The sequence below is a fragment of the Malania oleifera genome, chromosome 2 (genome assembly GCF_029873635.1).
Source record: "Malania oleifera isolate guangnan ecotype guangnan chromosome 2, ASM2987363v1, whole genome shotgun sequence".
Classification (NCBI taxonomy): Eukaryota; Viridiplantae; Streptophyta; class Magnoliopsida; order Santalales; family Ximeniaceae; genus Malania; species Malania oleifera.
The window spans coordinates 21,849,722-21,876,972 of NC_080418.1; the positions used below are offsets into that span (position 1 = coordinate 21,849,722).

The 27,251-nt window shown below is 34.4% G+C and overlaps 1 protein-coding gene across 2 annotated transcripts; it reads left to right on the forward strand.

Moving 5' to 3' along the window:
• Nucleotides 1-17,639: 17,639 nt before the first annotated feature.
• LOC131148126 (L-ascorbate peroxidase, cytosolic) lies at nt 17,640-21,740 on the forward strand. 2 transcript variants are annotated; one of them, XM_058097867.1, is made up of 10 exons: nt 17,640-17,896; nt 18,213-18,343; nt 18,455-18,629; nt 18,778-18,843; nt 20,552-20,600; nt 20,709-20,791; nt 20,881-20,960; nt 21,097-21,199; nt 21,355-21,413; nt 21,505-21,740. In XM_058097867.1, the coding sequence occupies exons 2-10, from the start codon at nt 18,225-18,227 to the stop codon at nt 21,518-21,520; spliced, it is 750 nt and encodes a 249-aa protein (XP_057953850.1). In that variant the 5' UTR covers nt 17,640-17,896; nt 18,213-18,224; the 3' UTR covers nt 21,521-21,740. The 2 variants fall into 2 exon arrangements, with proteins under 2 accessions (XP_057953850.1, XP_057953849.1); XM_058097866.1 differs by having other exon boundaries at nt 17,802-17,951.
• Nucleotides 21,741-27,251: the final 5,511 nt, after the last annotated feature.

A 27,251-nucleotide genomic window follows, 5' to 3' on the forward strand; every position in this document is an offset into this window, starting at 1 on the left:
GGAAATTGTTTTTCAAAAACACAATTTCGATCTTATTATATATTCTATTTATATTCTAAAGTGATTAAAAAACATTCAAAAAATGAAAGCTCGAAAAGGGATCAAATCCAATGAAAATATATTTAAACTCTACATATTGTTGTAACAAATAAAATATTGCTCCATGTGCAATGTGCACGCCTTAAACTAGGTTTTTAAAAAGAATCAAAAAAATGTAAATTTTTTTTTCTATTTTAGTGGACCCTTTTAGCGAGATTCACACCAATAATGATGCACAACATTTAATAATAATTGATGGTGAAGCTCACTTTATTGGCCAGACAAATACCAACATTTATTACATTTAGACAAAATTTTAAAAAATCTTTATTATATTTTATATGCATCCATGCCTCAAATTTAATCTCATAGTTAAAGTATTTATTGCAACCAAGTCAAAATTGAGAGGAGATTGGAGCAATTTAATCTTTTTGTTTTTGTAGTAATATATTTTTACCTAGGCAAAAAAGTGGGGGCCGGGTTGGGCTGGGCCTAAGCAAGATATTAGGAATGCCCTGCAGAGCAAACTCTTGGCCCAAAAAGAAACCGGGCCAGCTTTTGACAAAGGGACTGATCAGGCCCAAGAAGGCCGGAAAAACATGCAAAAAACCTGCAAATGAAACAAACAAATGTGTTTTTCATCTAACTGGGCCAAGTCCATAATGGACCCGAGGCCCAGATTCCTTGGAGGTAATGAGCAGTGTTACTTTTCATGTACTGTAGCTAGTTGTATGATTTATTATATGATATTGCATAAATTATAAAATATTAAATAATTGAAATAAAAAATTAGAGGGTTTATTGAGTAAGTTTTAGTAATTAATTTTAATAAATATGTATAAATAAACAATGGAAATATTAGAATAAAAAAGCAATAAACGATTAAAATAGGCAAGCGATGAGGTGGGAAAGATAAGGGTCTTTCTAGTTTTTCAAAAATTATAAAAATGCGAGCTTATCAGTTTTTTAATACTTTATTAAAGAGATAGACAACAAAAGGGTTTTTTAGTTGTGAAAAATTTTTGTGGCTCATTTTTGTAACTATTCGAAAAATTATAGATGAAAAACAAAACTCTTTTCCACAAATAATTAGTATCAAACTTTTTATTGTTTTAGTTTTTTTAGTACTAATATTGAGAAAAATAAGATAATTTTTTTGTAAATATTTGAAAAATAAAAACATATATTTTTCACAACCAAACAAAACCTAAGTTTGGAGGGAAGAAGTATTTTTTTTAAGTATCAAACACAACTATATGCACAACATATATATATATATATATATATATATATATATATATATATATATATATATATATATACACCAGTGATTATAAAATGTAAAAGAAAAATAATACACAACGATTAAGGTGAATTATTTTTTATAAAGTTTGAAAAAATTTCTATACTCCCAAATATATCCTCTTCAATGTTTGAAAGCTAAAAAAATAGATACAATATTTAACTAAAATACAATGAAGCTTTTATTAATTTTATTTAAATTTATACAAGTCTGAAATTGAGACATGAAATTTGTATCACTAAACCCAACTTGAAGTATTGTGAAGGTGAAAATAAAGAAAGAGAAAATAAAATAGAAAAATGTAATTTTCCATGAAAAAACAAAGACCCTTTTATTATTAATTAGGGGTAGCAATTTTTTATTAGAATAGCTAGTTAGGCAATAGTTTGTAAGTTTAATATAAACATGATTTAATTATTGGATCTTCAAAACTCATAATTTTATACAAAAAACTTATAACTTGATCCATACTTCCTAGTGAATATCCTTGGACTGTATTTCTATCTCACAATCTTACGTTTTCTTGTTTTTTTTTTTTTTAATTTGATGGAAAAGTAGCACAAGCTTCCTAGGATGAGATAGGACCAACCCCAACCACCTTTATATACTAATCACTTCCATCAAGTGATTAATTAACATTCATAACTTATCATAATTATAACTTCTCAAATTCCGAGAAGTCATTAGAAATCATTATTGTAAATAGACTCTTCATATTTGGAAAACCAATATTATTATAACATTATTATATTTAAAAACCTTTCGTATCATATAAATAAATATAATCATAATTTAAAACCTTTCATATTACTTAAAATAAATATAATCATAATTTTATTTGAAACAATTTATTTATGTCTTACATAATCATCTTCGAAGTTAGGACTACATTGCTAGCTTCAAAATGTGAGAGTGTCCATACCTCTTCCAAGACACTTCTTCTTAAATAAAATTTTTTTCATTAATGTTTTATCATTTTATTATTTAAGTAAGAAATAAAATTATCATTTAATATATAAAAATAAATATAGGGTTTTAGTTATAATTTTTAGAGTGTCAATCGTATTTTTTTTAAATAATTAAATTATTTAAAATTATTATTATTATTATTATTATTATTATTATTATTATTATTATACAAAGCACATAGTGGTGACCCTTGTAACAACGACAACCTAAATCTATGCATCTTATTTGTCTTTCCCTTTACAAGCTTTTTGTAAGTCAGATTCTACATTTTCACATTGAGAGGTGAGACAAATGACAATAAACCTAGGCCTTACCCTGCCGTGATCCAAATGAATAAGTAATATATGAGAATGATTACACAATTTATGTACCATATCTTGAATACATATTTTTAAATTTTATTGAAGGGTGATTGGTCAAAACATGACATTTGGGATCAAGAATAATCAGTGAAAAAGTTTTTGGGCTATCCTAAAAAAAATAAAGGATTGCATATTAATTTGAGAAGATAAAGGGATGTGTAACTCTCACATAAGAGCTAGGAAGTGCTCCTTGTGGTATTTGTGGGATTTTTAGAAGCAATTTATTGGTTTATTAGAGGGAGTAGATTTTTCGATAAATCATTGGTATAGAGAAGGGAACAAAGTGGCAGATGCCTTGACTCGACAAGGCGTTATGGGGAGGAATAATTTGTTTATAAATAGTAGTCAACTCCTTAGAGTTAGCAATGGTTTGTATAAATTGGAGAAGATGGGTACGACTTATATGAGGTATGTTTAGTTGATTTCCTATTGGTTTTAATTTATACTTTATGTTGTTTATCTTTTGTTTGTTTTGTTGCATGAGATTTATTTTGTAAGTCCTGTTTTGTTTTGTTTTATTTAGACTTGTAACTCTATTTTTGGCTGGATGTTGGTGTTGTTCTTTGAGAGACCTTTAATATTTTGTCTTTTGTTATCTCTCATTGCTTGTCTTGTAACCACTGTATTCCTCTACCAAAAGTGAGCGGTTATTAATAAATAAATGGAGGTGTCATCCTTCTTTAAAAAAAAATAAAAAATCCCACATACTGACAATAATCCCCTATTCAATAAGGATGAGATTGAGGCATAATTCAAGTGGGGACAACTATAAAAAGAAGAGGGTGGAACAAGGTAAGAAGGGGCTCATTTTAAGAACCATAATCATAATTTTATATATTTTTTTTCGAAGGTCTCCCAAACTCCATTTTCTCCTTGATTGTAGGTATCAAGATTTGTGGATGCAAAGATAACTTTTGATTTTTGATATCAATAGTTTGTTGTGCTGGAGAGGGGAAGTTTGCTTCCCACATGGCAATCCTAGTATTTTGGGGGAGGGGGGGCGGGTGGGAAAGAAAGGAAGAAGTGGGAAGAGGACACCATGATCAACCTATCAAAACCAAGAATGACTTGGTCCAAGGCTTGATGAGGCAAAAAAAAATAAAGACAAAGTGAGCAACACCTTAGGACTGTAGAGATGCTCAAGGCGCAATTCACGATTTAAATGTGTTGGAAGTCCCAACCCGAAGTATATAGTCTAGAGGGGGGTGAATAGACTCCTTTTTGCGGAATACGTATTTTTCTACAAAATAAAAATTCTTGGCAAAATACAAGAAATTATATCGCAATATAAATATAAATCATGCACAAGATATAAAAATAAAGAGTATAATGGAGAAAAAGAACAACAGCGGTATTTTTACGTGATTTGGCACCAAGCCTACGTCCATGCCTTAACACCAAGTCGAGGATTCTACAATCCACTATAATCGCTCCTTCCACAGCGGAGCAAGCCTTACAAACTTGGGAACAAATTCCTACCACTCACAAAGAGCCTTTATCGATTCGGTTCACAAAGAACCTTACAACTTGGTTCACAAAGAACCTTTCGCAAGAAGATGGAAGATTACAAAGAATGCTCCTTACAATGAGCAAATATAATTTACAACTCAAACCTCACACTATTCTCTCAAGAATTGAATCAAACACAATAAGTGAGTAAGAGAGAATGAGCACATGTAATGAAGAACTAATATGCAATGTGCTAGGTTTTGTATAAAATGATGTTTTTTACTAACAATGATCAAAGACCTTCAAAACCTTGTTAATACAAGTCTAATTGCTTGTATTTATAGCCCAAGAACCTTAGGAACCGTTAACTAGCTGTTGGGGGGGAAAAAATTATTTTATTTGGCAAACTAGCCATTTTCCGCCCGTTGGAGCTCTTCTACCCATAATTTGTCGACGAAATCTGAATTTCGTCGACGAGATACCTGAATCAGAAAAAGTCACCAAAATAAAAGTTGTGGAATTTTGTTTTAACTTTCCAGGGACACTAAGATCATCCCATTTGGACTTTTTATAAAAAAGTTATGCCCAAAATACCGTAAGGTGTTCAGGACTCAAAACTGCACTACGGCAGTGACGATTACTTTGTTTTTCCTTGTCAAAAAGTGTTTTAATGACTCAAATCATTCTTGGACAAAATTATATGAAATATATTAAGTCTAATAAAGATTAAAATTTGTACAAATGAGTTTCCTTTTGAATATAAGATATTTTAATTAATAAAACACGTTTGAAAACTCATTTTGATATCTTATATGCTTAGTATGTCCTTTTGTAAATATACTCGACTTTCTTTGAACCTTTAGGACATTAAGCTTGTTTTAACACAATCGGGACTAAGTATAAAAATGTTCTTAAAACTAGGATGTTAAAAACTTGTCCCTTTGAAAACATATTTGAGTTTTAGGATTCATTTGACAAACTCTTATTTTAACTTACAAAGCTATGAAAGGTGAGTTTGTGTTTATGTCTTTAGTGCAATCCTATAAACTCATGTGTCCTAGTATGCGTGTGCTTTGCTCAACTCTTACTCAGAAATCATGCAAGAAACACACTCGCAAGAGTTACAAAACATACTATCTCACACAACTCTTATTACAAATAATTCTACAATTAAGTTTTCTTTGGTTGTGCTTGGGTCATTCCATGTACGTGTCCATTTAATCTTTCCTTCTTGACGTCTACTCGGTCCGATCTTTGCCTTTGATCCAATAATTCATGTACGAGTACCTGTACTAAACATGATTTGCAAAGATAGGAAAACACTAGGAACAACATATAGGTTAATATCATCAAAACACATTAAACAATGATGGTGTAGCCACTAAGGCTAACAAAACGAATATCTAAAAGATTTATCTAAATGACATTTGGGAAACATATGATTCATTTAAATCCTTGTTTGTACAAGATTGTACCTTACTTGAAACTACATTAAACTATCATTTGAAGAAACTAGATAACCAAATTTTCACTCAATGAAAAATACCATTACAAAATTGATATCAACATGATACAGGTAAGTGCAAAAAAAATATTTATATTCGAGCATAACTTCTTTTATCCAAGTACATGTTTCTTTCTTCATTTCCAAAATTCTTGAAGTAAATGCTTTTGTAGATGAACTTTGAGAGCCTTGTGTCCACTTGATATTTTCTTAGCATGTTAGTTTTATTTGAGCAAATAGATCTACGTTGAGAATTCTACTTATAAGTTTTCCCACATTAGAAAAATAGAATAGAAGATGATGAGTGCTTGTATACATGGTTGAGCTCAAGATTCAGTAGGTTTAAACTTTTAAGTCAAGTTGATGCTCATTCATGTATATCAAACTCACCCATAAGGACTCCCTTAATCCTAACAAGTGGATCAGAGTTGATGGATTTGTAACTTTGGGTGAATGAAATTGTAACGTTGTGGTGTGGAACTAATTCTCTTAGCGTGCTAATAGTTAAAGGATAAAGTGTGTGACTGAAACCAATAAGGATCATCCAAGCTCAGTAAATGAATCCAAATAGGGTTAGGATGTGGGAGGTTGGGTTGATTTGGAGATACGTGGAATGCAATGCGAGACACGTAAAGTACAAGGGTTAGACCCATTTGAGCAACTGTGTTGGAGAATTAGAGTTGCTTTTATGATGGAGAAAATTTTCGCTTAAAGGGGATAGTTTGAATCGGGCATGAGTATTTATGTCTGTGTTCTTGTGAATGTAGACATGTGAAAGATTAACGATGATGAGTGGGCTCTCATGGTTTCACGCCCTTGCCCATGATTGAGTAATGACTCTTAGTTAATTGCATGACATTGAGTGATCAAGAATGACTTCCTTTGAAGAAGGAATGGTTGAAATTCACAAGTGAATGGAGAATGAGTGCTTATATACATGGTTGGGCTCAATGCCTAACATGCTTAGACTTTTAGATCAAATTGGTGCTCTTTATGTACATCAAGCAACCATGCGAGTACTCCCCCAATGTTAGTAATCTCACTATTGCAAGAGTCTACTATGAGATCTAAGTCACAAAATAGTAATGCTTAGGGTAAATAATTATTTATGCTAGATTTAGAAGCACTATGGTTGAATTTAATTAAATTATAACTTCAATTATAAATGTTTGCTAGTTTTAATTACATGAAGTACTAGGAAGGTCTCGTAAGATGATGAATTTTCATTGCTAAAGTGGATAGCATAGAGTAAATTTAAGAACTCGAACGCATCTAAGTTAGAAGACAGTTGAATTTTTTATACATAAATAGATACACTAAGAAGAGGATTTATAAAAAGCACTGTTGTCAAATTGTTGTTTCACTTAGAGGATTCTTAACATCAAATTCTAAGATACTATAAAGTTGAACGATTTTTAGGATTTTTAAATGTACTTATGCTGTGTTTGGGTACATGAATTTCATAACTTAGATTAGAATAGATTTGAACAAATTTCAATAGAATTTTGTATTACATTTTACTCTTATCCAATGCAACTCTAAATCCAAATATTATCCAAACATAGGGTTATAGTACTTGTAAAACGTCAAAATTAAGTTTTAGACATTCAACTTAGTTTTTTTTTTTTTACAAAGGAAGAGAAAAACCTTATTTTGTAATTTTCTTATCTTTAATTTGTTTTTCTTATTATATTATTAAATTTTGGAGAAAATACATTAAAAATAACAAATACAAACAATTCACTGATAAATACATGTTACTAAAACAATACCTTAATGATATTGTGAGAATGCACTTTTATCTTTGAACAACTTATGGGTTGAAAAATACTAAGTAGAAGACTTAGCTCTAAAGGGGTTTTAGAATGTGGTTGTGAAGATTTAATTCTAAAGGACAACATAATGAGGTACAAATTATAAAAGCCTAATAGGCTTGTTAAAAGAATGAATAAAAACAAAAAGACAAATAGGTCCACTTAGCTTGTTCCTCCGAAATCTCGTCTCATTTCTTCCCTAACTTGACGAACTATTCCTCGTAACAGTCGAGAGGTGGCAATCTCGTCCTCGTTGGAAGCTTCCATTTCGCTTCCTCCTCCTTCATCCACGCCTTTGCCTCTAGGATTCATTCCTGAATATAAATATATATAACAAAAGTCATTTAGAATCTCCACGTCTTAATATATCTTACATAATCACAAAACATGAAACCAATTTAATATTCAAATCCTCTTTTAAATATCTGACATCAAATATCCACAGTCATCTTAACTTTCAAATTCAAATTCCAAATTTTAGTTCCTCCGCTTGGAAAAATCACCGTCGATGGATTTACTGTAGAGACCCGAAGAATAAAGTATTTAAATAATAAAAGAGGGAGAAAAGGAAAATTTTAAAGGGGGTCACAGTAGGATCTCATTGACGAACGCAAAGAGTTCGTCGTCGAAGCGGCTTATTGGGATCATCGACGGGAACATGTGTCTCGTCGACGAGAAATTACTGAGAGGGGTAATTTCAGGGTCTGAAATTCGTCGATGAAGGTTATGAGTTCGTCGATGAACTCCCTTCTTGGCCTCATCGACAAAATGACGTGTCTCGTCAACGAAGCCAGTTGTATAAATGGCTCAAATTCTAATTTCAGCAAGCAAATTCACACGCAATTCCTCTTTTCTCTCTCTACTTCGTCCTCCACCCCTTCACTCTTGGGTTTTTGGCTGGTTCTTCGTTGGTTCAACAATCTGAAGCTGCCACGTCACTCCTGGGAAGATTCTTTTCACATCTGTTGGAGTGATTTGTAGGTTAGACCAACTTAGGAACCATCCCAAAATTTGGGTAAGTTAGTTAATTTCAGTTTTATTAGGTTTTTGGTGTTTTTGGACTGAGGAGAATATGTTAGGGAAGATAATACTAAAGTTTTGTTGGAAAGATATCAATTTCAGAGTTTTGAGCTGGGGACCACACAGGTGTAATTTTGGAGTAATTTGTAGGTTTTTCCAAAAGTCAGGTAAGGGGATAAATTAAGTTAGAAATTTCATGAAATTATTTATTATTATTCAGCTTTTATTTTCAAGGTAATTATATATGTTATAGAACTGAATTTGAAAATACTACTGTTAACAGGAAAACAATTTTAACACAGTTCAACATGAATTAAGACTTTGTGTAAATTTTACGAATGGACTAATATTCACTTTTGTGTGGCATGAGGATGAACTTCTATGATTTTATGTAATATTAGAATATTATGTTTTCGAAATAAGCATGTTATTACTGTTTTTTAGGGAAATATTAAAAATGGTACAAGGATTACAAACTATGAGTTTTATATGATATGTCGGCGTAAGGGCCGTGGTTTTATATGATATGTCAGCATAAAGGCCGTGATTTTATATGATATATTGGCGTAAGGGTTGTGATTTTTATATGACATGCTATGCCGGCGTAAGGGTCGTGATTTACAAGATACAAAATGCCGGCGTAAGAGTCGTGAATTTTATATGATATGTTATGCAAAATTTTATGAAAATACTATCATGACAGATATTATTATGAAACAGCCATGTATCATTATTTGGATATATACTATATGTTAGCAGAACTCGAATGACTTGGTTTAGGCTTTCATGAAGCATGGTACCGTAACTATATGATCACGATTATGTATTTGTTAGTGCTACCACATGTCGTAAGGGATAGTGGGAGATCGGCAGTCGATGTGGTTTATGGTAGTGCAGGCGTCCCTTTGTCATCCAAACCAGGAGGGGCAGACCCATTGTACTTACAGACTTATGTTGATCTAGTGTGGTCGGCCAACTATTGATAGGTCCCGCTTTCGAGCCGCACTACCTAGTCACGTGGGGGTAAGACATGACATCGGCCAACTATCCATCCAGGGTGTTATTTCATTTACAGATATATGAGATGATTTTTATGTATAGAAATTCAGTATGTTATACCATGTTATGATAAATCATGTTTTCCCCAGATATGATACAGACAGTTTTACCACATATGATTTATATACTGTTATATGTATAACACAAAAATACTCATGTTGCCACACATTGATATTAGTTTATTTCCCTTACTGAGAGGTGTCTCACCCCAACTATACATAAACATTTCAGGAAATCCAGGTAGAGGAGCAAATAGAGCTCTACGACAGTAGAGTCCGACTGAGCTACCTTGTAAGAAGGGTGAGTTGATGAGTTAGGGTTAGATTTATTTTTGGGAAGTGACCCTAGGCTACTTTTGGTCTTTTGTGGATGATTGTATATATATAACAGTTTTAGTAGGACTCTGATATTGTGGTTGGTTGTATGGTATGTTGTAATTTATGTTTCCAGCTGCTTAGGTATCTGAGTTGTATTTTGGGTATATCCTTGGTATCCATGGGTCTAGGTTGATTATGTTATTCAGCGGTACAAGATTATTATATTAAATGTTATTATGAAAGAAAAAAAGTATTAAATTGGTAAATTAGGTAGGTCATTACATTTATCGTGCTTTTCTTAAACCGTCGACCGATTCATAAAAATCACAGAAGTTCGCCAAAGGATTTCTACCTCCAAGTTACGAAACAAACTTAAACTCTTGTCAACACCCTAATCTACCCATTCCTACACTTATTCAACTCAAACCTATACTCTGGTATTGATCCTTCTAAAGTCCGCAATACTGTTATGCTCTGATACCAACTGTAACACCTCAGACCCGACATGTGGGGCCTAGAGTGTTATGAGACAAAATCGCATCTTTGATACCATTCATGCAACAGAAATAATAAAATAACCTCGAATATAATTTCAAAATTCTATATTTGCACATGCAGATTCATAATAATTACAATCTCATTCTTTTTTAATACAAAACCTGAATAAAATATATTAAACATAAAAAAAACTAAAAACATATCACCTGGATAACTTGAAAATATTAAATCATCGACAGGGTGAGACACCTCTTAATAAGGAAGAAATAATTTATAACAGTGTGTGGCTGAAGCGTTTTATAAATAATTAAAATATCCATACAACCGCATTCATAATCCACTAGCAGCCAAAATAACACACTCATAATCACACCATGGTCAATGTCTGTGTCATCCAATCACATGCCCACATACATAATTATTTTACTGATAATTCTCGAGAATATGGAAGTCTACCCGCCCATACAAGTAGATTCCCTCTGCTCCAGTGCTAACATCAGGGCACTCACCTTTCTTAACAAGCCCTCGAGTTATGTATCCAAGTAAAGTCACCGAGAATAGGGAAGGTCACCCGCCCATACAAGTAACTTCCCTTTACACTGGTATCCATAAGTAATTACCAAAGTACTCGCCTTCCTTAGCAAACCCTCGGGTAGAGTAATCTACTTTACCATAATACATAGTTAGAGTTATTCACAACCATTGCCAATCCTTTCACAAAGTTCCACACAAGATAATCCACACAAAATGTAATCGTCCACACAGGACTGGTCCATATAGGACTGTCAGTTATACAACATATATGTCTACACATGACTGGTCCACACAAAACTGTCAATTATACAACATACATGTCAATATAGGACTAGTCCACACAGGACTAACCAATCACACAGATTACATGGTCCACAGAGGACAAATCAAACCATATAGATTATAGCACGGTAAACACAAGACAAACCAATCACACATCATACATGTCCACACAGGACTGGTCCACACAAGACACAACACAAACCACCCTGTTCATGGTAACTAGGTAAGCAACCTCCTTATACCACTGCCAATGTTTACCTCCTAATATAGACGCCCATATAACGACCTCCTCATACCATTGCCAACGTTATATGACGGATATACCAAGTACAATATAATGACCTCCTCATACCACTGCCAACATTATATCATAATTTACATGAACCACAATACAAATCAATAACAACCTGACCATTCAATCACATTCACACAATTACCACAGTATACACAACATCAGTATCCACAATCAACCAGTATAATCAACCAGACAGAAATCACAGTCAAACAATATTCGTAGTCTCAATGATTCATCATTCCACAATGCTCACAGTCATTTAATTAACAAGAATGGTTTCAACCACACGATTTTTCCCGATATAATATATATATATAATTAGTATTTTCAATACCAGTATGATTTAGAAAAATTATACCTGAATATGTAGAAATTATATCCAAAATAAGTCGTTTCAAAATTATTAAAAAGCTATTATAAAATATTTTCTCTTACTTGCTCCTTAAGATTCGGCCTAATATTAACAAAACGAGACCTTGTATTTCAAAAATTCCAAATTCCTCAAATCTCAGAAAAATACCCATATAATACTTCCTAGGCTCCAAATACCTGAAAATAATAATAAAATCTTAAATTATCTCACTTACCCTAGTTTTGGGATGTTTCCCAAACTTCTCAAATTGAAAATCCACTTCGCCTATATTGCAAAGAATCTTCTCAAGAGTTTCGTGGTAGCTTCTGATCGTCGAACCGAACTAAATCTGGTTTGGAATCGAAGAGAGAAGGTAGATGAGCCATGGTTTAGAGAGAGAAAGTGAAGAAAATGAAATTTCCTCCACTGAAAACTGATTTCTCCCTATTTATAAGCAACTAGTCTCGTGGCCTCGTTGACGAGCTCGAGAACACCACTCGTGGACGAGACCAAGAGCTCGTCGGCGAACTTCAGGTATTCAAAACTCTCTCTCGGTAAACCCTCATTGACGAGACAAGCATACTTGGCGATGAGGCACAGAAGGTTACTCGTTGACAAGAAAATCTAGCCTGTCGACAAGCGCCTGCCAATTACCCCTTAAAATTTCTTTTCCCCCTTTCTTCTATTTTCATTTTTTCCATATTATCCTTATCATTTTAAATAGTTTAAATTTCCCAAGTCGTTACTTGATGGTTCCTATGGTCATTCTAAGGTATCTTGAGCTAACCCAAAAAATCTGGCGTCGGTCAACCGAAGATGAACCCTAAGGTCAATCTATGGTTTAGAGTATAAAAACATATCATGTAAATGCATGCAATATTACAGACCAAAATAATAAAAATTAATGCAATACAATTAAACTCAAATGTCTTCTTCTTCTCCTCTGCTCTTTGATATCATGGAATACACCGATTTTAAGCTTTTAAGTCTTGTCTTGGCTTCTATGTTCTCTTAATCTTATGCATGACGTGAATTATACATGTTCAACACTTAAACACGCATAAGAAATACTTGTGTTTGTCAGCATCAAAATAGAGATTGGACTCAAAAAGTCAACATGACCTTTCCCTTAATGTGTCTTATGTTGTAAAATAAGACAATTACAATTCATCATTATACAAATAATTTTACTGTTAACATAAAATAAATAACAAACTAATTTTTTTTTTTTTGCAAATTCATAAGAAGGAACATGTAAGAATAGCTATTCCCAATTTTATAATGGGAATAATTTTATTAAATTCACATAAATCCATGTTCTTAAGTAGTATTTCCATTTTTTTATTTTATTTTATTTAAAAATAGAAACAAAATACTATTTTTATGAAAAACAACTCTTTTGGTCTACCAAAAATTCATTTCACTTTGAATTTCAGTGGGTGCGCTCCTACTCACCTTCTTGGAGTTTTTTTCCCGTTTTATCTTTATTTTAAAATAATATATTAAATAATACCCTATTTGGGAAAATATTTTCCAAAATAACTCTAACATAATCTCGCTGCTTGGTCTAGTGAGATTTAAACAAATCTCGCTAAACCAAGCAGCGAGATTTAAAGGGTTAGGATAGTTGGGACGATGACATGTGGCAAGCAAATCTCGTTGGACCATCTAACGAGATTTGCCTGAAAATAGTACGACGCCCCTTACCCCCCTAACCATGTTGTCTCCCACCTCTTCGGCTACTTCTCCTTCCTCATCTTCGATCACTCCACTTCCACCCTAGCGGATTCTTTTATGAAAATAACAAGCACGGTGGTTGGGGGTTCTCTACATCCACAAAGTTTCTACAGAATCCTCCATTGTCGTCTCTCTCTGTTCGTCCTGCAGGGGAACATTAATCTTCTTTTGGGTTTCAATCATCAGAGGTTGTTTCCAAGAAGATTAAGCTCACATCCTTTATTAATCCTCAAGTTAATTCCTCTGCATTCCCTCTCTCTGTTTTGCTGCTTCAATTTAATTTGTGTTCAAACCAGCATTGATCTTCTACTTTCTTTTCTTTCTCTATCCCATTTCCCTTTTCGTACATCTACGTTTCTTGTTTCCTGCATGCATGGAATTTAGGAAAATATAGATTTCATCCATTATTGGGGCTCTCGCAATCAACATATATGCATGCATGAACTATGAATGCTTCTTTCCTATGCCATTTCGTTTAGCTACCTTTATATATATTAAATGGCTTAAAAGTAGTTTGATCAGCTGGGATTTTATGCTATGATTTTCCCTTAGTTCTTTTTATTAATTTTTTTATTATTTATTTCCCAGTTTATTTTTATTTCTTCCCTAATCATTATGTTTGAGAGAAATTCAATGATTATAAATTTAGCAAACACCTTTATTTATTTATTTTCTTGGACAACCTTCAATATTTTCTCTCTGGGTTTTAACAAGAAATGGTTTCTTAATTTGCATGACTTTTTTCTAAAAAAATCTTCTTGTTAATTTTTGCAGGATGAAAAGTTAGAAGCCATGTCAGAAATAAAACCTTTGGGTTTAAATATTTTGTTATTGCTTCCAACCCTGGTTGCTCAACTTAGCTGCAGAGGAAATTAGAGAACTATGGCAATTTGGTCGCAAAATGCCACTTTGTGAGGCGAAAATTGGTGTGGGAAATTCCGGAATATGATTTGAAGAGAAAGATGGAAATACCCTAGTCTAAAATATTGACCATTAGAGCTACTACCCAAGACAACCAATCTGGAATTCTAGAACTCGAGATCATCCATATTAAGTCTAAATCCTATTCAACTGTGCTCCAATGTAGCGTCGATTCGATTTGAATTCAACCCAATGCTCATGTGAAGATCGTTCTGCAGCCTCGCCTCTGCATGCTCAGATCGTACGGTTCGGAGCCCGCGGGAGTGGTTAGGAAGAGGCGAGATGGCAATGTGGGCAACGACAATGGAGGATTCTGTAGAAACTCTGTGGGTGTAGAGAACCCCCAACCACGTGCTTGTCATTTTCATAAAAGAATCCGCCAGGGTGGAAGTGGAGTGATTGAAGATGAGGAAGGAGAAGTAGCCAGAGAGGTGGGAGACGACGTGGTTGGGAGGGTAAGGGGCGTCGTTCTATTTTTAGGCAAATCTCGTTGGATGGTTCAGCGAGATTTGTTTATCATGTGTCACCATCACAACTACCTTGACCCTTTAAATTTTGCTGGAACAAGTAGCGAGATTACGTCAGAATTATTTTGAAAAATATTTTTCCAAATAGGATATTATTTAATATATTATTTTAAAATAAAGATAAAATCGAAAAAAACTCCACCTTCTTACCGTCACGGTTTGTCAATGCCCAAATCAAAACTCGATTTCTACGAACGGCAAATGTTATCAAGAATATAATATCTGAATAATTTTTGTAAAATTAAATAATTAAAAAAATAAATTTTTCACAAGTAAGAGGGCCCGCATTAAAGTGGCATGACAGACGAAATATAAGTTGCTTTGATTGTGCTCCGCCACGGTGTCAAGCACGAAGAAAACCCTGACATGGTCAATAATCAAACTGGTCCACGTGGCCTCCCATTTCTGGTTGCGACACCACGCCTACGTGGCACGACGATCGGCCGCTCGTTGTAGTCTCACCAACGTCGTCGTGAGGTGGCTCCTGTAGCCAATCAACTCTAAAATAGATGGTGATCGCGTGCTCGCCTCGTGGTCTTACAGTAGACTTGGGAATGCGGACCGGGAGAATATTACAACCTAATTCATTTAAGTTGCGGCGAGATAAAATAATGATGATGAATAATCTGTTATTCTCATTCTTAATATATAATTTTTACTATCTAATAGACAATTTATTCTTATAAAATAATAAATAATTTTTAAAATTATAAATTAATATATATTAAATATTTAATAACTAATTATAAAAATATAATTTTTTATTTTTAATTTTTCAAAACATAAATTTAAAAATAATCATAAAATAACTGAGTATTTAAATTAAATTTTAATATGGGCATAAAATAGAATTAGAGATATATATCATAGTATAAAAGTTGAGTGTGAGATTAGATTTTGATTAATAGATTTTGTGTTAATTAATTTAATATTTAATAAGTATGAGCATATTTAATTATTAATAAATTTAAATATTAATTATTAGCGAATATGTGGAAATGTATATTCAACACATTTAATGTGCTCAATTTAAAGTTGATTGGATTCGGTTTAGATTAGCGAATTTTTATTTATTTTTCTAGATTTGCTGGACAACCATTCAAAACGCGCGGGTGAGATATGTCCCTGGTATTGCCGGGTGATCTGATCGCTGCCGAGAAGGAATCTTTCGTACCCGGACGCATTCACACTTGCAGGTAAGGTGCATTTTTGGGCGTGGAAAGGGACAAACTGATTGAGAAGTGAAATGTCCTCTTTGACCCTTCACCGTTTCCCTCTTTAAGAAAAACCAATGGATTTCTAGTAAAACCTTTAATGGAGTGCTTTTGATATTTTACCAAAATTGTGTTAAAATAAAACACACCAACTTGATATGTATCATTATTATATTTTATTTTCTATTTCTCCACAGTTAAAAAATAAATTATAAAAATTTGTTTGTTTAAGTTGTCAATTTTATATTTTTATTATTGATTTTTTACTATTTGCAAAAAAAATAAATTTAAAATCAATATTTATTATTTTCAATTATTTTGACAACTTGTTATAAAAAAATTTGATATCTAAAAATTATTTTTAGATTAAATAATTCATTTTATATACTTAAAATTAAAATAAAATGATCATATAAACTCAAATATAATTGAAATAAAAATATACATAAATTTCAAGAAATAATATTAAGCCAATTACAAATATTTTTATTATTTTTTAATTATCATGTTCAATAATATTTTTGTTGTAAAGTAATATTTGAAAGTATAACAATGAAATAAAATAATTATAATATTTTTATTTTTATTGTAGTATTTTTTAAGGTGTATTATTTTTTAATTTTATTATTTTAATTATATTTTTATAATATCATTTGATTTAAAGATGAAAATGAATATTTTCAATTAAAACTTTAATTTATTTTGATTTTGTAAATATTACCCAAACAGATTAATAATTTTTAATTTTTAGTTTTAGTTTTTGATTTTTAATTTTTATTTTTGTAATGTTTGACAATGATACCAAATAACCCCAAAACATTCATGAGTTTTTCATGTGAATATTTTTCATCGGATAATTTTTAGATATTTACAATACAAAATAAAATATAATTAAAAAAATTTATCACAAAAAAGATATAAATTCAGTCATGAATTTGAAAGCTTGAAATTCTAACATTTATCCAAAATAAAAATATAAAAGAGGATGTATTTTGCTCAAATTCAAGAATTTAAAGCAAAATGTTTCAATTAAAATTTAACAAAATTAATTTAGTATAAAATAATATTGTAACGTCCAATAATTAAAGATTAAATATTAAAGATTTTAAGTCCAAATTATGAAATAGGTGAAAAAAATTAAAAGTTCAAGATATTGGATTCAAGGTAGGGTTCACCAACCTAAAAAAAATAAAAAAACCCTTAAAATGGTATTAATTATGTATACATTTTAATTATATTCCATTTAATATGTTCATGAATGGGTGCAAATGTAGGATATAAAAATTCATTTTATTTTTTTCCTATTAATGGAGCGAAGGGGTATTTAGGTCATTTTAAGATTTTAGGATATGCCCAAAAATTCGAATTCATTTCTCCAATGGACCTATGGACTGACTTTAATTCGTTTCCTTTTTCTATGTCCGCCACCAACCACCCAATGCTAACCGCACATCTGTTACTTCAGAGCGATCTACACCGTTCAATCACAGACGCAACAAGGACCGCGAGATTCAATCGATCCTACGGTCGAAGCAGGCTCTTGGAGTCTCCACGTTCATCCAAACTCTTTATATCTCGTCCTCTCTAGCCATCAGTTAAAGGCAGACAGCTGGGGCTTGTGTTCAGCCCGTGCCTCTTTCTTCGAGCTAGGGTTTTCTGGTTCTCGCTCTCTTCCATTTTGAGCTCTAGCACTTGCGGAGGTACACAGCTTTTCTTCACTGGCAGATCTCTTCATTTTCACTTGGATCCGTTTTGGTTTGAATCTGTGTTCCGATTTCTACTTCAAATGCTTATCATTTTCCTTGTCTTTGATCTCTTTGTAATCTGTATATGATTTATGAATGTTTTTTTTTTTCTTATGCTTTTACCATTTCGAACTTCATTTCTCGTGTTGCCTTTCTCAATATGTTAATCGCATCCACAAACACGCACTTCTGTTTATTTGCCTTATTGTTCTTCGAATTGATCATTTGGAATTTGGAGTAAGCTTTTGGTTTATTGTTTTGAATTTCCTAGAAAATCGAAGCCATGGGGAAGTCGTACCCGAAAGTGAGCCCAGAATACGAGAAGGCCGTGGACAAAGCAAAGAAGAAACTCAGAGGCTTCATTGCCGAGAAGAACTGCGCTCCTCTAATGCTTCGTATCGCGTAAGCTCGTCATCTTTGATCTCCACGCTCTATTTCATTTCAAACTTGTCAATTTGGTTTTGCTGCAGTGATCGGTGGGAATTGATTGGCCGTTTGATCACGTGGTTGCAGGTGGCACTCGGCTGGGACCTACGATGTGAATACTAAGACCGGAGGACCTTTTGGAACGATGAAGCACGCTGCTGAACTCGCCCATGGCGCCAACAATGGTCTTGATATTGCCGTTAGGCTGTTGCAGCCTATCAAGGACCAGTACCCTATCCTCTCATACGCAGACTTCTATCAGGTAATGATGACGGTTTATTCTCAATGTTCCTTAATTTCATAGTTTTAACTTTTAAACCTAATGATAGAATTATTTGGAATTTAGTTTCTTCATTTGTGTTTTTGATTTTGATTTTGATTTTAATTGCGTTTGGGCGAATGCCGTGTAGTTAGCAGGAGTTGTCGCTGTTGAAGTTACAGGTGGACCTGAGGTCCCTTTCCACCCTGGGAGGCAGGTAAGCGAAGGCTACACTCTTGTTTCGTCAAAACCTGTATTTATTGTTTTTATTTAGTTTTTGATTCGAATTATTTGCTAAATTTTTCGAATATTGTCACACACCCTATTATGAATTATGTCTCTCTTAATTAAGGCAGCTTGATGAATTATGTGATAATATCCCCGAAACTTTAGGATTCCTGTATCCATTAGTATCTCTTTGTTTTTCGTTTGTGATCTGTTTAGACTCGGAGCAGTGTTCCCTAGTGACAACTACTTCAACTGTGGTTTGGTGCTACCATATGTATTACAGTATCTAATGATTATTAGAATTAGTAAAGGAACACGTGTTTAAAAGCTCAGATAGATTATGGACAAACACAAATAATAATGTCATTTTGATGTTATGCTATGTTTGAATGGGGGAAACGAAGAACAGTAATGATAAGTGATTTCTTTTTAATGTAGAGAAAAATGGGTGTTTTTTACTTGGTTATTGAATTATTATTCTTTTATGTTGTTTGGATTGATGAAGAGACAAGAAAAGAGTTAACATTATTTTACAAATTAGGCTTCACTTTATTATTTTACTTGTGGGGTAATTTTGATATTCTCAAATATATTTTGGATTGATGAAGAGACAAGAAAAGAGTTAACATTATTTTACAAATTAGGCTTCACTTTATTATTTTACTTGTGGGGTAATTTTGATATTCTCAAATATATTTCTTAGAGAAAGTAGTATCTTTTTTCCTTTCAAATAGATCAAGGATAGGGTTATAGGGGGTTGCAATCTCCCTTCATTTCTCTCAATTTATTTTGCAGTGCAATCCCAGTGTGTGGTTTGTACTTAATAGGCTTCTCCAAATAACTCAACCTGAACAAAGCATGATTCAGGCTCTTTCTTGCATTTCTTTTTCTCCCATTCACAAGTGTTTACATGCAATGTCTGTGGCGCTTGGAGTTGGGGATTTGTCTCTACCCTCTGAAATGTTTGGAATGTGTCCTCTAAGTGGATTCATGACTCGTGATTCCATGTCATGAAAGAAATTGAATACTTTATTTTTTCTAAATTTGATGAATTGCTAATGTGGTATCGTTTGAGTTGTTGGGTTTTGTTTGGGGAGATGGTGTCAAGTGTCTTTGTGCTCTCCTCCGGTGCAAAAAGAACAAGGGGGGAAAGGAGCCTTTCCTCGCTTAGGGGATACTTAATGGTGGTGTAACAATATTTGTTCAAAGCTTGTTTCTTGGCTGATCCAAGTTTTGTGTTGCGTCATCTTTAAAATTTTACTAGTGGTAAATTGAGCCATCTAGCATGTTTTCCTTGTTAGCGTGTAAGACAAGATGCTGCTTTCAAATGTACAAGATGCTGCTTTCAAATGTAGGAAAATGAACTTATATTTTCTATGGTAGTTATTTCCAATAATCTAAATGTTTATTCATGGTGTGTGCCAAGAATTGTGTCTGCCTGTAGAATTTTATACACATTTCCTTCTCTCCAGGATTTGCAATCATTATTTTTACTTTGCTGTACTGTATTAAAATGCTGGTAATCCATTTTCCTTGTATATTTTCAGCCTCACCTTGCTGATGTTAAATAGCATAGATGAATATACATGATGTACTTTTTGGATCTATATTTCTTGCTTCCTATTGTCACATTAGATGCAAAAGTGGTTTTGTGGTGTTTCTCGTTGTCTATTGATCATACTCTTAATTTGCGTTAGGACAAACCTGAGCCCCCACCTGAAGGTCGTTTGCCTGATGCTACAAAGGGTTAGTATCTTTGACATTTTTGTATCCCTGCTCTATAGGAATGAAAGAAAAGGAAAAGAAATGAACGATTGTGAAGTAATTGATTTCCTTATTGTAAATCTGTGGCAGGTTCGGACCATTTGAGGGATGTGTTTTATCGTATGGGCCTCAGTGACAAAGACATTGTTGCACTCTCTGGTGGCCACACGTTGGTGTGTATTAAATTATGATATGATGTCATTTTCCATTTATGTAATAGTTGTGAATTGCAAATGTTGATTAGAATGAATTCATTTTGCAGGGGCGATGCCACAAGGAGCGGTCTGGATTTGAGGGACCCTGGACTCCTAACCCTCTCATCTTTGACAACTCCTATTTTACGCAAGTCACTGTTCTCATGGCATTTGTCAACGGGCATATTGCCTCCTAGATTCTGCTGAATTAATTGAGCAATTTGCTTTTAAAATGTTGCTAGCAGAGCCCGCAATAATGCCATACTACTTCCACATTTTGACAGGGTACTTCTGGCTGGAGACCAGGAAGGCCTTCTGATGCTGCCAACAGACAAGGCGCTCTTGACAGATCCTGCCTTCCGTCCATACGTGGATAAATATGCTGCGGTTTGTATTTTTTTCAGTGCTCTTAATTTGGAAAATTTCCACCTTACAAATGATGGTTCAACAATGACATGGGGATCTTCATTATAGTTTTTATTGGGCGCAGTTACTAGCATTGTTCAGTTTTTTTGATTTTTCTTTAAAATTTTCAATGGCAGGATGAAGATGCCTTTTTCGCTGATTACGCAGAGGCTCATCTGAAGCTCTCTGAACTAGGGTAACTTTTATTACTCCCCTGATCTGTTCTTGTATTAAATCTCTGGCAATATAAGAGCAGATTTGAATTACTGGTTTGCATTGTTTTGCAGATTTGCTGAAGCCTAAGGTGTTGGCGAAAAGAAGATGGGTGGGATGGTGGCTGGCTGGTGGGCTTGCCCTTTTCATCGTTTTGTTTTTGATTTTGAGGGAAACCACCCTGGTTAATTGATTGAAGTTGTTGGAATGGTATTTTGTTTATTGTTGGTCATGCAAAAACCAAAATGTTATGAATGCTGTAATGATCGTCTTTAAGAAATAAATTTGTTGAAGGTAGTTGCTACTTCTATTTGAAAAGGGTTACGACTCTTCCCTGTGAGCAGGGAAAGGCTCCCTTGATTCTGAAAGGGGCATTAATGATTTCTGTAAAACCTACTAATAATATACAGCCTTTTGAATCCCTATGTAATAATTTACTCCTGGTTAAAGTGGAAAAAGAAAGGCACGAGGTATGTTTGGTGGAAGACTAAAGTAACGTCGTTTATTTGCTTTATAAGAGTGGAAAAAACGAAAGCACAATGCATTTGTAGCGAACACCGGCGGTGATGAGGGGTCAAGAACTGACGTGGCAGTAGGAGAGTGGAAGGTACACGGACGCGTTCTTTTCTTTCATTTTCTTCTTGTCATGTAGTCTGACAATGTGCTTGATGAGTGGAAAAGGAAGAGCCACAAAGCATGACCAGCTCCGGACGAGTAAATATCTGATGGTATGCTCACGTGACAACTGCCCCGGGGTGGGGGTGGTCGAAAAAGTTGCGTAAAATGGAAAAGATACTTTTGAGGGAGAGGTATCTAGAGTGTTTTTTCATTTTATTATTAAAAATAAATAAAATATTAAATAATACTCGGATTGGTAAAATTTTTTTTAAATTAATACTCATGTAATCTCGAAATTTGATGCTGCGAGATTTAAAGTGATGGACCGTTGGAAGGACGATGCGTGGCATAGAGAAAAACAAATCTCGGAATTTGGTGCTGTGAGATTTAAAGAGAATAGCCAACGGAGAGGTGACGTGTGGTAAGGCTAGAGCAAATCTTACAGCTTGGAGCTGCGATATTTAAAGGGAGCGGCAGAAGGCAATCTTGGGAGGGCCTTCAAAGTTGCTTGGGCGAAAGAAGCGAGATTTGTGAGCGAGGGTAAGGGAGGGTTCGGACTGAGAGCGCAATCGGAGAAAAGCCAAAATGCAGAGAAAAATCGGAAGGGCGATAACGAGCTTCCAGCCGAACTAGAAGGCGTGTCGTCGTAAGGGTAGAGGAGGTGGCTTTTTCGCCATGGCCACTACCAGAGCTCCTACTCTTGCAATTGAAAATTTATGTGAAGAAGAAGATCAAATATAGCAATTCATTTAAGGTTCGGAGAGAGAGAGAGGGAGAGAGGGAGAGAGAGAGAGAGATCACATTGAGGGGGCGTGGAGGGTTTTGAGAGCATAGTTGCAGTGGCGTTGAGTTGGGAGAGGTTTGAACATGGCAACCGGCAGGCCATTTTAAGAGCCCTTTGCAAGAATGAGAAACCAAATACATGAAAACAAAATACAAAAACAAAAGCAAAAGCCAGAATGCCGCAATTTTTACGTTTCCCTTTTAAATTTTTGGCAAAATTCATGTTGATAATGTTATTGATTTAGAGGTGTCAAAACAAAATGCGAGATTTGGCTTCCTGCATAGGTTCTGATTCATTGCGAATAGGGACGAATTCTTGAAGCGAGAGCCCAGGCTTGCTGGGATTTCACCTTGGAGGTTATTGAACGACACATTGAAGTGAACCAAGGCAGAGATGAGTGCAAATTTTGGGGAAATCCTACCCGTCAAGTTGTTCATGGAGAGATCCATAGTCGTTAGGCTCAACAAATTAGACAAAGATTCGGGTATTCCCTCGAAGAGATCGTTTCCGTCTAGCAACAGAGATAACAGGGACGAACATCTAGAGATTTTTTTTGAGATTTCACCCGTTAAATTGTTTCTGCCTAGATCAAGCTTGTTCAAATGTGAAAGGCCGGAGAGGTCGATAGGAATGCGGTCTGTTAAATAATTTGACCACAGACTAAGGATTTTGAGATTAGAGTAGTTGCTAGGTTCTGGCGGAATGGAGCCAGAGATGAGATTGTAAGACAATGAAAGAACGGCCAACGAATGCAGGAACCAAAATCTCGTAGGTCTATCCTGCGAGATTATCCACGTGTCACAACGCTACTGGATTTCAGAGACAAATCTCGCAGCTTGGTGCTGCGAGATTTGTGCCACGCGTCACCTTCCCGTTGGCTGCGAGATTTGCTTCTCTCCATGCCATGCGTCGTCCTTCCAGCGGCCCATCACTTTAAATCTTACAGCATCAAGCTGCGAGATTACGTGAGCATTAGTTTGGGAAAATGTTTCCCAATCAGAGTATTATTTAATACTTTATTTATTTTTAATAATAAAAAGGGAAAAAACTCGAGGTATCTTCCCCTGCTTAGAGAAATTCGTAGGAAAAATTTTGTTATTTTTATGACAACTCCTTTTTGCAGTGAGTAATACTATTTTTCTACTGGATTGTTTTTTAACTTTTTCCAAAAAAATAATATAGATTTTTCTCCATATTTTTTTACTTTAAAAAAAAATATTTTGTTTGGAAATATGAACCAAGAGAGTCGACAAAAAAAAACTCACAACTTGAATTTCAGTTGCATCTGCAATGTATTTCAAAACTCTTATAGCTTGTTTGGTTGCAAAAATATATTGGTGAAGGAATGTAATCAAAATGAAAAGGAATTTGCATTTCCGTTCTACAATTTAAATTCACTGTGGAATTATAATTGGAATGTTCCATTGCATAGAATCGTGGTGCAATCGGAACTAGAGCTGGAGTTGTTGGGATATAAGGTCATGGTTGCCTTGCAAGCCAATATATCTCTACCTCCATCGAATGATGTGTGGATTGCGACATTGCCCAAATTGTCGCACCTTTGTAAGCCTTTGTCATGCTCTTCATTGCACCTTTTATTTGCATCATAAGCCTTCGTTGCATTTCTACAAGTTATAGATTCATCCCTTTGTTTGACCATTGAAAAATGCACACCTTCCTAGTGGAATTCGCAATTGGGAAGTTGTTGGTTGGAGGCAAAAGAGAATATAAGTTGCCTAGTGCTCAAGTGGGAGGAATGGAGTTGAGGCATGGCACGAGGGTTTTTTTTGGGTAGAGAGAGAGAGAGAGAGAGAGAGTACTCTCATCTCCTATTGGATTGGGGGTTATGTGCCCTTTAACTTCTCTTGAGCTGGGTGGGAGGACTGGAGTTGGAGCATAGTGTGGGGGAGTTTTGTTAGAGAGAGAATGCTTTTCTGTCTTATTGAGTTTGGGGGGGTTAAATGCCCTTTTATCTTCTTTTGAGCTAGTATGTACTCCTTTGTTTCTTGGGGTAGCACACAAGCCTTCCTCTCAATTATAATTGATCCCATGCATTATATTTTGTTCCCATCAGATGCTATGCTGCCCCCCCCACCCCCCCCCCCCCCCCCTCCCCCAAAACACGTTTGAGCCTTGTAAGACACTTAGGTTTGGGAGTACCTTAAGAATTAACCCCCAAATTAGCTAATGTTGTTCCAACAACTTGGCTCTGATACCAATTAATGTATACAAAACAAACAATCAACACTCTGATACCAATTGTTGTTGTTGAGTGTGTGAAGCGGAAGACCTCACACAAACTTTCTAAACAGTTAATGGAACAAGCAAGGCAAGCACTCAATGATGAGAATAAGGAAAGCAACAATCAAAGACATAAGAATTTACGTGGTTCGACAATTTGTCTACGTCCACGGGAGCAGCAACTGTTTTTCACTATCACAATGATGCTTACAAGAAGCTCATCAAACTAAGGTTACATAATAAAGATTAAATACTAATCCTATGCATACAAAAGACTTCTGGTAAATCTAAAACATTTCTGTAACAATCCCCCAGAGGAAATTCCTTCAAAAACTCTCAATCTACTGATCACTAGTTCGAAAATCCGTAACATCCGCGAACGTAACTGTCAATGGTTTAGGTCAAATTTTTGACGGTTTGAAGTTGAGAAGAATACCCTGCAACACTTCCTGAATCCATCGACGGTTACACCCAAATCGTCGACAATTTGCCCTCAAACATGCCATCTTGCAAACCTCTCTGTTGTTCCCTGCTTCATGATGCTTTCCCGGTGCATGCATTCTACTCAAATATGAGTCACATCCCCAATAATATCTACCTTGGTGAATATTCACCACTTACGAGAAATTTGAAAACATAACCCCCCAACTCCACCCAAGCCAGTAAATTGGGACCACCTTTCGTCTAATATCTGGAGATGTAAACCAAGTGATTATGCGCCGAAACTGCGTAATTGAACGCTTAACTCGGGCTTTATGGTTTATATTTTTAATTAAATTTTCAAAATTATCCAATATTTTAATAAAGTGCCAAAATCATCATTCTTGAACTTTATTGCACTATTTATGAAGTTTTGGTAATTTTTTGTCGCAGGAAAATTCCCAAGAATCAAAACCGACACCTGTTCGTATTTTGTGTATAACTTTTTCATCCAATCTCCGATCGAGACGATTCAAATTTCTGGAGAAAGAGAAAAGGATCATCTACAACTTTTGTGTTTTGAGTTTTATGAGATACGGGCTCTAGAAGAACAGAATTTGTGATGAACAGAGAATGAAAAAAATGAAAAAAATCAAGTTGACGGGTCAACCCTTTCCCATCCGGGTCTAGGGCACCCAATGCCTCCTATTTAAGCTCCTCTATTTCTTCCCCCTAGGGAGGCAGCCCCCATGGCTCCCCATTCTCCTCTTTTCCTTCTTCTTCTTCTTCTTTAGTTTGTTTTTTTTTGTTCTTTTCAATTCTACTTCTCTCCCCTTGTCTCTCTTCCTTCCCTTTGTCTTTCCTCCCTCACTCTCCCCCTTTCCTCTGTTTCTCTTGGCCTCCTCTGCCCTCTTGCAGTATGGCCAGCCTCCTCCACCATCTTCAGCAGTCCCCAAGCACAGCAGAACACTAGCCGACTCCATAGCAGGACCACCAAAGCGCAGCAGCAATTTCTCCAGCACAGCAGCAACTTCATGGCTCCGTGGATTTATTTCTCTCTCTCTCTTTTCCTTTCTTTCTTTCTTTTATTTACTTTTCTTTGAATCTTGGAATATTGAAGAAAGTTTAGTTTTTTTTTAATGTTATTGGAGTTTTCTTTCTTTTTGTTTAAGTTGAGTAATGTTGAGTATTTCATTATTGTTAAATTAATCTCTTTGTTTATCTAATTGATAGTTATTTTAATTTAGCATTCTTAATTAAATTCAAATATTTTTTTGTTGAAATTCGATTTAGTTAGGGTCTATGATTAGTAAAGGTTGTGTTTTTATTGTGTTCCGTTATTGTTTATGCCTTTTAAATTTCCGTTGCGTTCATGTTTACATTTAAATTGTGAGTCTTGATTTGATCTCTTAATTGTGCTAAAGGTTCGATTTTTAGTAGGTTTGGTTTTTTTTTAGTGTGTGTCTAATTTAGTTTCCATTGTGTGTTTTTAATTCCATGTTCTAGGTTACCATCTTTAATTAGTGCGTGTGTCAATGTTTCCTTAGGTAGATTAGAGTTTCCATTCTAGCGTGTTTTAATTCCTTATTTGTAGTTTCCATTTTAAATTAGTGTGTGTCCCAATGTTTCTTTAAGTAAATTAGGATTTCTATTCTTGTTTCTTTCATTTAGTACATGTTAGTTTTAGGATTTTTTAAATTACGTGCCATCTAATTCGTCAAAAGTAAAATTGAACAACTCTGAAAAACTCCGAATCTG

Bases quoted from the DNA above. Each gene is read 5' to 3' on its own strand.
- LOC131148126 (XM_058097867.1), top strand. From the start codon at position 18,225: ATGGGGAAGTCGTACCCGAAAGTGAGCCCAGAATACGAGAAGGCCGTG. The intron at 18,844-20,551 runs GTAAGCGAAGGC...AATTTGCGTTAG, and splicing joins CTTTCCACCCTGGGAGGCAG to GACAAACCTGAGCCCCCACC. The intron at 20,601-20,708 runs GTTAGTATCTTT...AATCTGTGGCAG, and splicing joins TTTGCCTGATGCTACAAAGG to GTTCGGACCATTTGAGGGAT.